This window comes from Saccopteryx leptura, chromosome 4 (genome assembly GCF_036850995.1).
Source record: "Saccopteryx leptura isolate mSacLep1 chromosome 4, mSacLep1_pri_phased_curated, whole genome shotgun sequence".
NCBI classification, from domain to species: Eukaryota; Metazoa; Chordata; class Mammalia; order Chiroptera; family Emballonuridae; genus Saccopteryx; species Saccopteryx leptura.
The window spans coordinates 49,523,061-49,540,977 of record NC_089506.1 but is presented as its reverse complement, the minus strand read 5'-3'; the positions used below and the strand labels follow the sequence as shown (position 1 = coordinate 49,540,977).

At 39.2% G+C, this 17,917-nt stretch overlaps 1 protein-coding gene across 1 annotated transcript in view; it reads left to right on the top strand.

The window, feature by feature from the left end:
- The window catches only part of UBAC2 (UBA domain containing 2), a 242,298-nt gene that overhangs the window by 24,352 nt on the left and 200,029 nt on the right, over positions 1 to 17,917 (top strand). The window contains exon 2 of the mRNA XM_066380618.1: positions 9,278 to 9,405. Within this exon, the coding sequence (XP_066236715.1) occupies positions 9,278 to 9,405 (128 nt within the window). The remainder of the gene's footprint in view (positions 1 to 9,277; positions 9,406 to 17,917) is intronic.

Genomic DNA, 17,917 nt, shown 5'->3' with positions numbered 1-17,917 from the left:
ACAGACTGCCACATGCGCCCGACCGGGATCTATCTCACATGCCCACCAGGGGGCGATGCTCTGCCCATCTGGGGCGTTGCTCTGTTGTGGCCAGAGCTATTCTAGCGCCTGAGGTGGAGGCCATGGAGCTGTTCTCAGTGCTAACTTTGCTCCAGTAGAGCCCTGGCTGTGGGAAGGGAAGAGAGAGACAGGGAGAAAAGAGAGGGGAAGGGTGGAGAAGCAGATGGGTGCTTCTCCTGTGTACTCTGACAGGGAATTGAACTTGGGACTTCCACATGCTGGGCCGATGCTCTGCCGCTGAGCCAACCATCCAGGGCCTACCTCATGTAATTTATTTGTTCACCAAATACTTAATAAAATTCTATTATGTGCCAGGTTCTATTCTGGGTATTGGATTATTGCAGTAAGCAAGACAAACAAGAACCCTATCTTCAGAGAGTTTATTTTTTGATGAGGGAGACAAAGAAGTAGTAAACAGAATAATTACAAATAGTGACAAATGCTTTGAAATAAACAGGTGTGCTCCAGAGAAATAAAATCCTGAGTACATAAAATCCACTCTCAGATGCTATTAGAAATGTGGACTGAATGATCAGAATAAAATGGATATGGAAAGAACATTTTGGGTAGAGGGAGTAACAGGTATAAAGGCCCTGAGGTGGGAGTGTCAGGAGCAAAGTAGTACATATAAAGTGCTGTGTATGTTATTTTGCATTTGTAAAGTGTTCAGTAAGTGTTGGTTAGTATATTAATAAGATTAGATCAAAGAAGTAGCCTATTACTGACTACACACCCTGTAGCCTATCATTGACTACACAGTAAAGTGGCCAGTTTTGCCTTATGAATTGACAAAAATTGGCTTCATAGAATAAGCATATAATTGTGCAGAGTGTGAATAGAGTTATACAATACTTTTTAAAATTATTATTAAGTGAGAAGCGGGGAGGCAGAGAGAGACTCCTGCATATGCCCTCCACTGGGATCCACCTGGCAAGCCCTCTACAGGGCAATGCTCTGCCCATCTGGAGCTGCTGCTTTGTTGCTTGGCAACCCTCAATGCCCAGGGCCAAATTGCTTGAACCAATCAGGCCATGGCTGTGGGAAGGGAAGAGAGAGAGAGAGAGAGACAGAGAGACAGAGAGAGAGAAAGAGAGAGAGAAGGGGGAGGGGAAGGGGTATAGAAGCAGACGGTCGCTTTTTCTGTGTGCCCTGACTGAGAGTTGAACCCAGGACTTCTATATGTCAGGTTGATGCTCTACCACTGAGCCACCTGCCAGGGCTATACAGTATTTTTTTATTTTTTGTGACAGAGACAGAGAGACATACAGAGATAGGGACAGATGGAGACGGATACAGGAAGGGGGAGAGATGAGAAGCATTAATTCTTCATTGTGGCTCCTTGGCTTTTTAGTTGTTCACTGATTGCTTTCTCATATGTGCCTTGACTGTGGAGGGGGAGGCTACAGTAGAGTGAGTGACCCCTTGCTCAAGCCAGCAACCTGGGACTTCAAGCCAGTGACCATGGGGTTATGTCTATGATCCCATGCTCAAGCTGGCAACCCTGCACTCAAGCTGATGAGCCCCTGCTCAAGCTGGATGAGCCTGTGTTCAATCCAGCAACCTTGGGGTTTCAAACCTGGGTCTTCACGTCCCAGTCCGATGCTCTATCCACTGTGCCACCACCTGGTCAGGCTCTATACAGTATTTTAAAATTTTTTTATTGATATGGTGAATTACATTGATTTCTTTTGCATTCCCAGTATTAACTTCCCTTGATCATGTTGTATTATCTTATTTTTTAAAGTATATTTTGTTGAGGAATTTGCATCTGTGTTTCTAAGTGACATTGGTGTGTTCTTTTAATATATTTTGTCTGGATTTGGTTATCGGTGTAATGTTGGCTTCATAAAATACATTGGTATGTGTTCTCTCCTTGTAAGGGTTTATGTAGAATTGGTATTCTTTTTCTCTTAGATGCTTGATAGAATTCTCCAGTGAAGCCATCAGGCCTGGATTTTTCTTTGCTGAAAGAATTTTAACTCTTAAATTTAGTTTCTTCATTTTTACAGAGCTATTCAAGTTGTTTCTCTTTGAGTGAGCTTTGGTGGATTGTAGCTTTCAAGGTAATTGTCTATTTCATCTAAGTTGTCAAATTTATGGACAAAATGTTTCCAGTATCCCCTTATTATCCCTTTAAAAGTTAATTATTTATTATTAAAAGTACACACTCAAAATTTACCATTCTATTTTTTTTTAAAGATTTTAGTTAATTAATCTTTTTAGACAGAGGAGAGAGAGAGAGAGAGAAAGGGGGAGAAGAGCAGGAATCATCAACTCATAATAGTTGCTTCTCATATGTGCCTTGCTTGACCAGGCAAGCATGGGGTTTTGATCCCATGACTTTAAACTCCAGGTCAGTGCTTTATACATTGCACCACCACAGGTCACGCTGATTCTAACTATTTTTAAATGTACAATCTAGTGACATTAAGTATATTTCATCATGTGCAGATTTTTATTATCCTATTAATGTCTATGGGATCTGTAGTGATGTCCCCTCCTTCATTCCTGATTCTGGTAATTGCATCTTCTTTCTTTTCCTTATCATCTGCTAGAGGTGTATTAATATTGATCCTCTCAGAGAATCAACTTTTAGTTTCATTGACTTTTCTCAATTATATTATGGTTTTCTATTTCATTGATTTCTGCACTGATCTTAATTATTTCTTTTAATCTGCTTTCTTAGAGCTTAATTTACTCTTTTCCTAGTTTTTAAAAGCTTGTAGCCTACATCATCATTTGAGACCATTTCTCTTCCTATGTGAGCACTTAATGCTATAAATTTCCCTCTAAGCACTGCTTTATTAGCAGCCCACACATTTTGATTGGTTATACTTTCACTTTTCATTCTATTTAACATATATTCTAATTTCACTTGTGACTCCCCCTTTGATCTAGGTACTGTTAAGAAGTATGTTGTTTAATTTTTAGGTATTTGGAGAATTTTCCATCCATCATTTTTGTTGTGATTTCTATATAGTTTAATTATGTTATAGTCAGGGACATGTTTTGTGATATTTTTTTTTTTTTTTACAGAGAGAGTCAGAAAGAGGGATAGATAGGGACAGACAGACAGGAATGGAGAGATGAGAAGCATCAATCATTAGTTTTTTGTTGTGCATTGCGACACCTTAGTTGTTCAGTGATTGCTTTCTCATATGTGCCTTGATCGCGGGCCTTCAGCAGACTGAGTAACCCCTTGCTCGAGCCAGCGACCTTGGGTCCAAGCTGGTGAGCTTTTGATCAAACCAGATGAGCCCGTGCTCAAGCTGGCGAGCTTGGGGTCTCGAACCTGGGTCCTTGGCATCCCAGTCCAATGCTCTATCTGCTGTGCCACCGCCTGGTCAGGCTGTTTTGTATGATTTTAATTTTTTAAAAATTACTTAAGTGTGTTTTATGGCTCAGAATATGGTCTATCATGGAGAATGTTCCATAAGCATTTGAAAAACTGTAATTTGCTGTTGGGTGGAATGCTCTATAAATGTTGGTCAGATCAAATTGATCGATACTGTTCTTTTAAAGTCTTCTATATTCTTACTGATGGCCATAACATCACAGATGTGCCTTAGATAATAGAAATTTATTTTCTCATAGGTCTGGAGGCTGGAAGATCAAGGTCAAGGTGTTGGCAAGTTTGTTTTTTCCCTCTCTCCTTGTTTTGTAGATAGCTGTTTTCTCCTGTGTATTCACATGGTCTTTCCTCTGTATGTATGGATTAGGGCTGTACCTTTATTGATCTTGGTTAACCTTACTTACCTTTTAAGTGCCTTATCTCCAAATATAGTCACATTGGAGGTTAATGGTTCAGCATATGAATTTTAGGGAGACATAATTCAGTCTACAACACTTATATTCTGTCTACTTGTATTATTGGTTACTGAAAGAGGAATGCTGAAGTCTCTAACATTATTGTGGATTTATCTGTTTTCTCTTTCCAGTTTTATCAGTCTACAGTAGGTTTTTGGGATCTGATTTTTGCTCATTTTAGGAGGACTTACTGATGGAATTATCTGATTTAAATACTCAGATCTATATTTTTAGGGGTTTGTTTAACCCTGGGCAGAATTAAAATGGTTGTGTAAATAGAGCCAGTTATTAATTCAGTAAGGATTTTATTTATTTTTAGTCTTAAGTTTTAATTATTGTAAAATATTACATAACAAATTTTATCCTCCTAACCATTTTAAAGTATATAGTTTAGTGACATTAAGTATGTTCACATTGTTGTGTATCTTCTTCTAGAACTCTTTTCATCTTGTAAAACTGAAACTCTTAGCCATTAAACAACTACTCATTCTACCCTCCCCCCACCCCTGGCAACCACCATTCTGCTTCCTGTCTCTATGAATTTAACTACTTAGGTACCTCATATAAGTATGCTCATACAGTGTTTATCTGTTGGTGTCTGGCTTATTTCCCTCAGAATAATGTCCAAAAGGTTTATCCATAGTGTAACGTGTCAGAATTTTCTTCCTTTTTAGGAGTGAATAGATGCTGCATTGCAGGTGTATGCCACATTTTGTTTGTTCACTTAGCCATTGCTGGACACTGGGGTTTCGTCTGCTGGTATTTATTGAGTACCTTTTATGCATCAGTCACCTTTTATTACACAAACTCTTACTGACTGCCTTTCTGGGCCAGATTCTGTGACAGGCATGGGGAATGCTATAGCAGTAAAGGTGTCAGACAGTTGCTGCCTTCAGGAGGCTTGTATTCTAGTGGGACTAAGGACGGGAAGGTGGACAGTGCACAAAGAAACATATTTCTTAATTCTAAATTGAAGTTTTTTCACATTTTAATGTTTCTAAAATTAGTGTGTACCTTACAATTCATTACATCTTAGAATTATTTTTGTCAATGTTTCTTTTTTTAGTGACACCTAAAATAATGATGATTCTTATAGTCAGTTTGAATGGTAGATTTGATGAACCACTTTAATAAGTTGTTGTTGATAAGTGCTATGAAAAAATGAACCAGAGCAAAGGTGATAGAGAGTGACATGGGTATTCACAAGTAAGGTGACATTGGCGCAGAGAACATGTTCAGTTCAAAGGCTGTTTTGTTCACAGCGGGACTTCCTCCCTGAAAGCTACAGTGCATTGGCTCACATTCCAGCACAAACTCCGTCCTTCACTGTGGACAGGTAGCAGCTTGTGGACTGTTTACTTTGAGTAGCACTGGACTAGATGGTGGAGTCCTGGCAGATGGGGATGGAAATGGGAGTTAGGGAGCATTTTGCAAGATGGGCTCAGATTTTGTAGGCATGAGAAGGGCAAGAGTGACAATTTTCCATCTTAGTTAACTAGCAACAGTTCTTCTAGTTACTTAACAAAATCTTGGGAGTCATCCTTAACTTCTCCATTTGCCCATGTTCTATACCCAGTCAGCCAGGAATCCTGCCTGCTGCAACTTCCAAAGATCTCCCAATTCCGACCACGCCCACCTAAGCCGTCCTTGTCCAGGCCATTATCATGTCTTGCCTGGATTATCACGATGGCCTCCTTACTTGTCTCCCTTCTTCTACACTCACTTTCCCATGATCTCTTCTCAATACTTCTTCTTAAACTCCTCAAAAACATCCCATCACTGTCAGAGGAAAGATTGAAGTTCGTTTGATGGCATATGTGACTCTACACTATTTGCTCCCCTACCTCCTGACCTTATATCCTACTTGCCTGCTTTGTGCTTATTCTGCTTTTAGCTGCCTTGGTAGCCTTTTTTTTTTTTTTGACAGAGACAGAGAGAGGGATAGATGGGAACAGACAGACGAGAAGGGAGAGAGATGAGAAAGATCAATTCTTTGTTGCAGTACCTTAGTTCTTCATTGATTGCTTTCTCATCTGTGCCTTGACCAGGGAGCTATAGCAGAGTGAGTGACCTCTTGCTCAAGCCAGCATCCTTGAGCTTCAAGCCAGCAACCTTTGGGCTCAAGGCAGCGACCATGGGGTCATGTCTATGATCCCACACTCAAGCCAGTGACCCCATGCTCAAACTGGTGAGCCTGCACTTAAGCTGGTGAGCCATGCTCAAGCCTACTACCTCGGGGGTTTGAACCTGGGTCCTCTGTTTCCCAGTTCGTCACCCTATCCACTGTGCCACCACCTGGCCAAGCTTTGGTAGCCTATTTTTTAATCATGTTGAGCATGTTCCTGCCTCAAAGCATTTGTATTTGTTGTTTCCTCTGCCAGGAATACTGTTCCATCACATATTTGTAAGGCCTTTTTCTTCAGGTCTCTGCTCAAATCTCTCCTTGTTTGAAGGGCCTTCTTCTAACTACCCTATGTAAAATAACCCTTCTTTCCTTGCTAGCACTATGTTTTCCACTAAACCAGGATAAGCTAAGTTATACTCCAGTAGCAAAGAACTTCAAAATAGCAGAGGCTTAACAAGGCTTGTTTCTCATTGATGGTATACCTCCATTGCAAGTCACCTGGGAGATCCACGTCACATTTTTTTTTCCTTTCTCTTTTTTCCAAGTGAGAGGAGGGGAAATAGTGAGACAGACTCCTGCATGCGCCCCGACCAGGATCCACCCAGCAACCCCGTCTGTGGCCCATGCTCGGACCATCCGAGCTAACCTCAGTGCCTAGGGCTGACACTTGAACCAATTGAGCCACTAGCTGCGGGAAAGGAAGAGGGAGATAAGAGGAAGATGGAGGGGAAGAAAAGCGGATGGTCGCTTCTCCTGTGTGCTCTGACAGGGAATTAAACCTGGGACATCCATATCCCAGGCCGATGCTCTACCCACTGAGCCAACTGGCCAGGACCCACTTCACACTGTCTTTAACTCCAGGATCTGGCTTATAGCATGGCTACCATCTTGAGCATTAGTAGAGAGAAAGACCATTCACAGGCTCTTCGAGCATCTACCTGGAAGCAATGTCTATCACAGGGGTCCCCAGACGGCCCGTGGGCCGCATGCTGCCCTCTGAGGCCATTTATCCAGCCCCCGCCACACTTCCGGAAGGGGCACCTCTTTTATTGGTGGTCAGTGAGAGGAGTATAGTTCCCACTGAAATACTGGTCAGTTTGTTGGTTTAAATTTACTTGTTCTTTATTTTAAATATTATATTTGTTCCCATTTTGTTTTTTTTACTTTAAAATAAGATATGTGCAGTGTGCATAGGGATTTATTTGTTCATAGTTTTTTTTATAGTCCGGCCCTCCAACGGTCTGAGGGACAGTGAACTGGCCCATGTGTAAAAAGTTTATCACATTGACTTGGCCAAAGCGAGTCATGCTGCCATACCTAACTTCAGTTAGGGATGGGGAATGGGTATGAGGCAGTCTTATCACGTATCTTGAAAGACACCAAGAAATCTATGACAGATGACAGAGCCACACTCTTTATACCGCATAATTTTTCTACAGCATTTGTTTTTAACTTACAGTACATATTTACCTTGCTTTGTGTATTTTCTTTTCTATCTCATCTAGACTATAAGCACCATGAAAGAGGAGAGACTTTGTCATCACTTACTGCTATACCCCAGGGCCTAGGATAATGCATGGTCCAGAGTAGGTGCTTTTTAGAGAAGGATTGAGAATAATAAAGCAAATCATTCATTTATTCATTTGGTGACATGGAAGCCAAGTTGGGAGTGTGTTACAGGGACATTTGAGGAGAGAGGATGAGATGGTATGAAATAAATTGAAGAGCAGACTTACTAGTGAAAAGCAGTTGAGTCGCTGGTGAGTGGAGGGTGTTAGCTCGAGATTTGAGACTATGAACCTTACCATAAAATCTTGCAGCTCAGCTATGTGATTTTCTCCAGTAATGTTGAATTACTTAGGAGCTGGCCTGGAAGAGGCAGCAGTGGATGGTGGAGCTCATTTTGAAGAGGGAAACATGATCCTAGCTGCCCCTAACATCACCCCTGCTCTATCTTTGGTCTGTCAGAATAATAAAGGAGCTAGCTTTTAAAAGAAGCCCATTCTCCTGGGGTGGTGGGATTGCGGTGGTAGAAGCAGTTTTCCCTATAGTCCTTCTTTATTTCATTTACTTCTCATAACACTTTTGAGGTAGCTTTTCTTATCTTCATTTTACAGGTGAGGAAAACTGAGGCTTAAATTGCTCAAGATAGAATTTAGGTTGATCAAGCTCACAGCCATGGTGCACTGCTATACTTTTGAGGTATACTTACTGTTTCTTCTCTACTTTTGAGGCAATGGGGAGCTCTAATAGCTTTTAGATTCCTTGGAGCCTTGATTGTGTCTCAGCCATGAAGACACTATGCAACCACTTTACTATGGTTCCAATTTAGATATTGCAAGACCTTACCAGAAAGGAAACAGTTGGGCTATTTTTATATACTGTACCTAAGCTCAGTAACCACATTACCAACTGTAACTGGTAAATTCACTCCTAGGGAATTTCTTGTGAATACTATTAAAGTGTACCTCACATGATCTGAGAATGTCCCATCACTGATATCTTTGTGTGGTCTTGCCTGTTGATGATCTGAACATTTGATAGGTGCAAGGGGTTGTGCTAGGCTTTATTGCCAATATAGAGAAGAGAAGGCAGGTTGTCTTTCTTCAGGAATCTTTAATGTAGTCAGGAAGGCAAAACAGGTACAAAAACCCTGAGTATCTGAATTGTGCCTGGAAACAAAGGTGCACAGTGGGGGAAAGGCCCAGGCTAGAATGCTTCCCTGAGATGGAGGAAAGTGGACACCAATCTGTAATTTGAAGACTGCACAATATTTAGACAAGGCTTTACATGGAAAACCAACTTGGGCTCCAATCATACCCATGGTGGAAAAATCTTAGTAGGCCACTGCAATCAGTAATTTTAGCATTTTTAGCCATGTTTTAATGTGCTTATGTATGTGAATCCTAGGTCTGTTCAAGAGCTAACTGATCAATTTGATAGGAAGTATACTTCTCTATTTCTTAACTCTTCAGTGACTATTTTCTGAAAGGTATTTTATGGACATTACTGGCTGTAAACTTGGTTTGGTCTCATGTAAGAGCCAACTGACAGTGAAGCCCCTGCCAGTGGATTCCATTTGTTTATCCATGCCCTTTGCTCACTTACCTCTGAAGGTAGATGCTTTACAATACATGTTAATGAGAACTAAATTCCAGAGTTTGTGCAGTGTGTCTTCATTTTAATTTAAAGAAGAAAAAAGAAGAATTCTCTTGTTTTTCACTCATGTTGTTTTGTAAATCTTAGAAACAATCATTCTCAACGTGGTTTTCTTTTTCCCTCCAGACAAGGCACCTCTGTCTAAGAGTCTTTTGCTGGTCCCCAGTGCCCTGTCTGTTCTGCTGGCCCTTCTCCTGCCACACTGTCAGAGGTTCTTCCTGTACGACCTCCAAGCAGTCAAGGACAACTTCCAGGTGAGCTCTGCTTCGCTGGGCTTTGGGAGGAGAGAAGGCAGACTTTCTCCTTGAGTTGCATTCTCTTCCTGCTATTCGTAGGCCCTCAAAGCCTCTAAATTTGTAAGGAATACTATTTATCATTAATATTTTATTAACACATAAGTTTTTTAGTTTTATTTATTGATATTTTCATATTATAATGAAGCAATTGCAATACTAGGTGCTATCTCTTTGCAGTTTCACTTTTTATGCCTGGAAATGCAATTTATAATTTCAAGAGAATTAAAAACAATGTTAAATCTGTTTTTTAATTATTAGTATGCATTCTTAACATTTTCAAAAAACCTGCATCATTTTGAATACTGATTGGATGATCTTAGCTCTTTCAGCTCTAACAGATTGTAAATCTGTGAATTACTTTTATAGTGGTGGTTAAATCAATTAGGAAATTTCTCTTGAGTTTTTGCTGCTGGAAAGAGAAGAACTCTGGTTTTCTAGATTTATTGGCTGATCTCATTGAACTTGCTGGTGCTGGGTCTTGTCTCTGAGTAGAAGTGTTAGTGCAAATTGTGGTGTATAATGCTGCCACCTTTCTTTGCTAAATACTTACCCATTTTAAGCACAATAATCCACCTTTTCTTCATAATGATGTAATTAATACTGCTCAGGTTGGCTTCACCCAGTTCCTCTGAAGGTCTTGCAGGTATTTACCTATACTACTGTTTTCTGTCAGAATATAATATAGCTTCCTTATAATTTCAGTTGTTCTCAACCTGGCTGCACAATCTGGCTCAGAACCACTGTTGTAAGGGACTGTTAGAGCCATCTGGCCTTGAGTTGGTACTTTCCTAATTTGGGAGGTTAATTTGGTTGATCTGACTAAGCAGGCAAGCATCCCCTTCCACTGCATTACTTTATGGGCATTTTTATGCCTGAAGATAATAGAGGACAACCACTCTCCTGTCCAGGAATGTGAATGGCCACACTCTCTTGCTAGAAACTCCTAAGAAGTTCTCACTTTGCTTTTATAAGAGTAGTTACAGAGATATGAAGTTTCACTTCCACCTTGGGAAATTTAAATATGCACATACGTAAGAAACAAGTGTACATTGAATCCCCAGGTGATGATAAATGAAGTAGTGACCAGTGTAGGATGGAATAGCCCTGGAGAGCCATAGCAATATGAATTTTTCATTTGTTTTTTGGGAAAGGATGACAAATTATTAGCACTAGAGAGAGAAGGGCATTTTACTCCCAATGCAGTATGAACTTCAGACCTTAGGAGCTCTGTATAGGAGGCCTGGTTGGAGACTAATGCAAGGTTAGCTTGGATGAGGACACGAGGGACAATTGGTGAAGAGTTTTATTTTGCAAGTGTGGAATCTCCCAAATTTTGACACTTAAGGCAGAGATCCTGCCTTTAGTGTTTTGCAGGCTGAAGTATAGAAATAGTGCTTTGTTGAGTGCCAGTCAGTGATCAACTTTCACAATAAGAAGTCACTTACAGTATTATCCAATGATTTATTCTTATACCAGGTCTCAGGTTTGTGTGTCCTTGAGCATAGGATAGATTACAAAACATAAATTATTTAAAAGGGTAGCTTCTCGTTTTGTCATTCATTGAAAAAATTTTTTTAATAATTATAGTATTAATTTCCTTAATCTCCAAGGTTTTCCTAGTGGCTCTCAGAATTTGACCCTGAGTAGAATACTTTTTTTAGAATTTTAAATTTGGGGAATAGAAGACTTGGAGCTCCCTTTCATGGTTTCTGCATCTTTGTTCTGTGAAGGTGACAGTTAATCATCTTATATTTGTAAAGCACTAGATAGTTTACAAAACAGTCTTTTTTTTTTTTACACAGACAGAGTCAGAGAGAGGAATAGATAGAGACAGACAGACAGGAATGGAGAGAGATGAGAAGCATCAATCATCAGTTTTTCATTGTGACACCTTAGTTGTTCATTTATTGTGTTCTCATATGTGCCTTGACCGTGGGCCTTCAGCAGACCGAGTAACCCCTTCCAGGCATCCCCAAACTACGGCCCGCGGGCCGCATGTGGCCCCCTGAGGCCATTTATCCGGCCCCCGCCGCACTTCCAGAAGGGGCACCTCTTTCATTGGTGGTCAGTGAGAGGAGCACTGTTTGTGGTGGCCCTCCAACCATCTGAGGGACAGTGAACTGGCCCTTGTGTAAAAAGTTTGGGGACCCCTGCCCCTTGCTCAAGCCAGCGAGCTTGGGTCCACACTGGTGAGCTTTTGCTCAAACCAGATGAGCCCATGCTCAAACTGGCGACCTTAGGGTCTCGAACCTGGGTCTTTCTGCATCCCAGTCCGATGCTCTATCCACTGTGCCACCACCTGGTCAGGCTTAAAACAGTCTTATGTATACTGTCTCATTTGATCATGTATTTTTTAAAATTGTATTTAGAAAACTAAATTTAACAAGGTGACATTGATCAATAAGAGTACATAGGTTTCAGGTAAATGTTTCTATACCATGAACTATTGATTATGTTGTATACCCATCACCCAAAGTCAAATAATTTTCTGTCACCATATATTTATCCTTCTTTACTCCTTTCCTTCCACCCCTCCCCCAAATGGCTACCCCTTGTGAGCCACTGTACTTTTATCTATGTCCATGAGTCTCAGTTTTATATTCCACCTATGTGTGGAATTGTACAGTTCTTAGCTTTTTCTGATTTACTTATTTCACTCAGTATAATGTTCTCAAGGTCCATCCATGTTGTCATAAATGTCACTATGTCATCATTTTTTATGGCTGAGTAGTATTCCATTGTATATATATACCATATCTTCTTTATCCAGTCCTCTATCGAGGGACACTTTGGTTTTCTCCATGTCTTGGCCACTGTGAATAATGCTGTGATGAACATTGGGGTTCATGTGTCTTTATGTTCCAATATTTTTGAGTTTTGGGGGTAGATACCCAGGAGAGGGATTGCTGGGGCATATGGTAGTTCTATTCTTAATTTTTTGAGGAACCACCGTACTTTCTTCCATAATGGTTGTATTAATTTATATTCCCACCAGCAGTGAATGAGGGTTCCTTTTTCTCTACAGCCTTTCTAACACTTGTTATTACCTGTCTTGTTGATAATAGCCAATCTAACAGGTGTGAGGTGGTGTCTCATTGTAGTTTTGATATACATTTCTCTAATAGCTAGTGAAGATGAGCATCTTTTCATATTATCTGTTGGCCATTTGTATGTCCTCTTGAAAGAAGTGTCTGTTCAGATTCTCTCCCATTTTTTAATTGGATTGTTTGCTTGTTTGTTGCTAAGGTTTGTGAGTTCTTTATATATTTTGGCTATTAACCCCTTATTGGAGCTGTTGTTTGCAAATATCATCTCCCATTTAGTTGGCTGCCTTTTTATTTTATTGTCAGTTTCTTCTGCTGTGCAGAAGCTTTTCAGTTTGATATAATCCCATTTATTTATTTTTGTCTTTACTTTTCTTGCCTTTGGGGTCAAGTTCATAAATTGTTCTCTGTAGCCAGTGTTCATGAGTTTAGTACCTTTGTTTTCTTCTATGTAATTGATTGTTTCAGATCTTATATTTAGGTCATTGATATCCAGTTTGAACTAATTTTTGTGCAGGAGGACAAACTGTAGTCAAGTTTCATTCTTTTACATGTGGCTTTTCAATTTACCCAGCACCATTTATTGAAGAGGCTTTCTTTTCTTCATTGAGTGTTTTTGGCTCCTTTGTGGAAGATGATTTGTCCGTATATGTGTGGTTTTATTTCTGGGCTCTTACTTCTTTCTGTTCCAGTGGGCTGTATGTCTGCTTTTCTGCCAATTCCATGCTGTGTTGATTATCATGGCTCTGTAGTATAATTTGAAGTCAAGTAGTGTGATACCTTCATCTTCATTCTTTTTCCTCATGATTGCTTTGTCTATTTGGGTTTTTTTTTTTTTTTATGGTTCCATACAAACCTGGTTATATTTTGTTGTATGTCTTTAAAAAATGACATTGGGATTTTGATGGGAATTGCATTAAATATGTATATTGCTTTGGGTACTTTGGCCATTTTAACTATGTTGATTCTTCTAATTCATGAACATGGAATAGTTTTTCATTTCACTGTGTCTTTTTCAATTTCTTTCAATAATGCTTTGTAGTTTTCAGTATATAGGTCCTTCACATACTTGGTTAAGTTTATTCCTAGGCATTTTATACAATGTGTCTGTAAAGTCAGGGTGCACTTTTGACCGGTCACAGGAAATCAACAAAAGACCATAGAAATGTGAAATCTGCACCAAATAAAAGGAAAACCCTCCCAGTTTCTGTAGGATGATGTGGCAGCATGTGTGCATGCGCAGATGATGACATAACACAGTGTATACAGCGGAGCAGCCCACGGCCATGCCAGTCGAGATGGACGGTACAGAGGAAAGTTCAGTGTGCTCTGTGGCTCGCTAAATTCGAATCCATGACCAAAGCGCAACGTGAATATCGGCGCGTTTATAACAAAGCGCCACCACATAGGAATAACATTACTCGCTGGGATAAGCAATTGAAGGAAACCAGCAGATTGGTGGAGAAACTCCGTTCTGGTAGGCCATCAATCAGTGACGAGTCTGTAGAGCAGGGGTCCCCAAACTACGGCCCGCGGGCCACATGCAGCCCCCTGAGGCCATTTATCTGGCCCCCGCTGCACTTCTGGAAGGGGCACCTCTTTCATAGGTGGTCAGTGAGAGGAGCATAGTTCCCATTGAAATACTGGTCAGTTTGTTGATTTAAATTTACTAGTTTGTTATTTTAAATATTGTATTTGTTCCCGTTTTGTTTTTTCACTTTAAAATAAGATATGTGCAGTGTGCATAGGGATTTGTTTATAGTTTTTTTTTATAGTCCGGCCCTCCAACGATCTGAGGGACGGTGAACTGGCCCCCTGTGTAAAACGTTTGGGGACCCCTGCTGTAGAGGCTATACAGGATAGCTACCTAAGGAGCCCTAAAAAGTCTGTGCGTGAGCCCACATCGAACTGCACTGAATAGGTATGAAACTGGGAGAGTTTTCCTTTTATTTGGTGCAGATTTCACATTTCTAACGTCTTTTGTTGCTTTCCTGTGACCGGTCAAAAGTGCACATGACTTTACGGACACACTGTATTTTTTGGTGCAATTGTAGAAGGAATTGTTTTTTTAGTTCATTTTCCAAAGTTTCATCATTGGCGTATTGGAAACAAATAGGCTTTTGTATATTGATTTTGTATCCTGCAACTTTACTGTATTGGTTTATTGTTTTTAATAGTCTTTCTGTGGAGTCCTTGGGGTTTTCTATAAATATATATAGGAACATATCTCTGCAGAAATTGATACCTTTACTTCTTTTTCAATATGGATGTCTTTTATTACTTTCTCTTGCCGTATCGCTCTGGCTAAAACTTCCAAGAACTGTGTTGAATAGGAATGGAGATAGTCGGCAGCCTTGTCTTGTTTCTGATTTTAGAGGAAAAGCCTTCATTTATTTCACCATTTAATATGATATTAGCTGATGGATTGTTTTATATGGTTTTTATTATGTTGAGGTACTTTCCCTCTATTCCGATTTTATTGAGTGTTTTAAACATAAAGGGATATTGTATCTTTTTTTTTTTTTTTTTTTTTTTTTTTTTTTTTTTATTTATATAATTTTATTTTTTTAATGGGGTGACATCAATAAATCAGGATACATATATTCAAAGATAACAAGTCCAGGTTATCTTGTCGTTCAATTATGTTGCATACCCACCACCCAAAGTCAGATTGTCCTCTGTCACCTTCTATCTTGTTTTCTTTGTGCCCCTCCCCACCCCCTATCCCTCTCCCATTCCCCCCTCCCCCCCCGTAACCACCACACTCTTATAAATGTCTCTTAGTTTCACTATTATGTCCCACCTACGTATGGAATAATACAGTTCCTGTTTTTTTCTGATTTACTTATTTCGCTTCGTATCATGTTATCAAGATCCCACCATTTTGCTGTAAATGTTCCGATGTCATCATTTCTTATGGCTGAGTAGTATTCCATAGTGTATATGTGCCACATCTTCTTTATCCAGTCATCTATTGATGGGCTTTTTGGTTGTTTCCATGTCCTGGCCACTGTGAACAATGCTGCAATAAACATGGGGCTGCATGTGTCTTTACGTATCAATGTTTCTGAGTTTTTGGGATATATACCCAGTAGAGGGATTGCTGGGTCATAAGGTAGTTCTATTTTCAGTTTTTTGAGGAACCACCATACTTTCTTCCATAATGGTTGTACTACTTTACATTCCCACCAACAGTGTATGAGGGTTCCTTTTTCTCCACAGCCTCTCCAACATTTGCTGTTACTTGACTTGCTAATAACAGCTAATCGAACAGGTGTGAGGTGGTATCTCATTGCCGTTTTGATTTGCATTTCTCTAATAGCTAAAGAAGATGAGCATCTTTTCATATATCTGTTGGCCATTTGTATTTCTTCCTGGGAGAAGTGTCTATTCATATCCTCTTCCCATTTTTTTATTGGATTGTTTGTTTGTTTGTTGTTGAGTTTTATGAGTTCTTTGTATATTTTGGATATTAGGCCCTTATCTGAGCTGTCGTTTGAAAAAATCATTTCCCATTTAGTTGGCTTTCTGTTTATTTTGTTATCAGTTTCTCTTGCTGAGCAAAAACTTCTTAGTCTGATGTAGTCCCATTCATTAATTTTTGCCTTCACTTCTCTTGCCTGTGGAGTCAAATTCATAAAATGCTCTTTAAAACCCAGGTCCCTGAGTTGAGTACCTATGTCTTCTTCTATGTACTTAATTGTTTCAGGTCTTATGTTTAGATCTTTGATCCATTTTGAGTTAATTTTTGTACAGGGGGAGAGACTGTAGTCCAGTTTCATTCTTTTGCATGTGGCTTTCCAGTTTTCCCAGCACCATTTATTGAAGAGGCTTTCTTTTCTCCATTGTGTGTTGTTGGCCCCTTTATCAAAAATTATTTGACTATATATATGTGGTTTTATTTCTGGACTTTCTATTCTGTTCCATTGGTCTGAGTGTCTATTTTTCTGCCAATACCATGCTGTTTTGATTGTCGTGGCCCTATAATAGAGTTTGAAGTCAGGTATTGAAATGCCCCCAGCTTCATTCTTTTTCTTTAGGATTGCTTTCGCTATTCGGGGTTTTTTATAGTTCCATATAAATCTGATGATTTTTTGCTCTATTTCTTTAAAAAATGTCATTGGAAGTTTGATGGGAATTGCATTAAATTTGTATATTGCTTTGGGTAATATAGCCATCTTGATTATATTTATTCTTCCTAGCCAAGAACAAGGTATATTCTTCCATCTCATTATATCTTTTTCGATTTCCCTTAACAATGGTTTATAGTTTTCATTATATAAGTCCTTTACATTCTTTGTTATGTTTATTCCTAAGTATTTTATTTTTTTTGTTGCAATCGTGAAGGGGATTGTTCTTTTGAGTTCCTTCTCAGTTGTTTCATTGTTGGCATATAGAAAGGCTATTGACTTCTGTATGTTAATTTTGTATCCTGCGACCTTACTGTATTGGCTTATTGTTTCTAGTAGTCTTTTTGTGGATTTTTTGGGGTTTTCGATGTATAGTATCATATCATCTGCAAAAAGTGATACCTTTACTTCTTCTTTTCCAATATGGATGCCTTTTATTTCCTTGTCTTGTCTGATTGCTCTGGCTAGAACCTCTAGTACCACATTAAATAAGAGTGGAGAGAGTGGACAACCCTGTCTTGTTCCTGATTTAAGGGGGAAAGCCTTCAGTTTAGTGCCATTTAATATGATGTTAGCTGATGGTTTATCATATATGGCCTTTATCATGTTGAGATATTTTCCTTCTATACCCATTTTGTTGAGAGTCTTAAACATAAAATTGTGTTGTATTTTATCAAAAGCCTTTTCTGCGTCTATTGATAAGATCATGTGGTTTTTGTTCTTTGTTTTGTTGATATGGTGTATTACATTAACCGTTTTACGTATGTTGAACCATCCTTGAGATTCTGGGATGAATCCCACTTGATCATGATGTATTATTTTTTTAATATGTTGTTGTATTCGATTTGCTAGTATTTTGTTTAGTATTTTAGCATCTGTATTCATTAGAGATATTGGTCTGTAGTTTTCTTTTTTTGTGCCATCCTTGCCTGGTTTTGGTATGAGGGTTATGTTGGCTTCGTAAAATGTTTTTGGAAGTATTGCTTCTTCTTCAATTTTTTGGAAGACTTTGAGTAGAATAGGAACCAAGTCTTCTTTGAATGTTTGATAAAATTCGCTGGTATAGCCGTCTGGGCCTGGACTTTTATTTTTGGGGAGGTTTTTAATGGTTTTTTTCTATTTCTTCTCTACTGATAGGTCTGTTTAGGCTTTCTGCTTCTTCTTGACTCAGTCTAGGAAGGTTGTATTTTTCTAGGAATATATCCATTTCTTCTAGGTTGTTGAATTTAGTGGCATAAAGTTTTTCATAGTATTCTACAATAATTCTTTGTATATCTACGGTGTCCGTGGTGATTT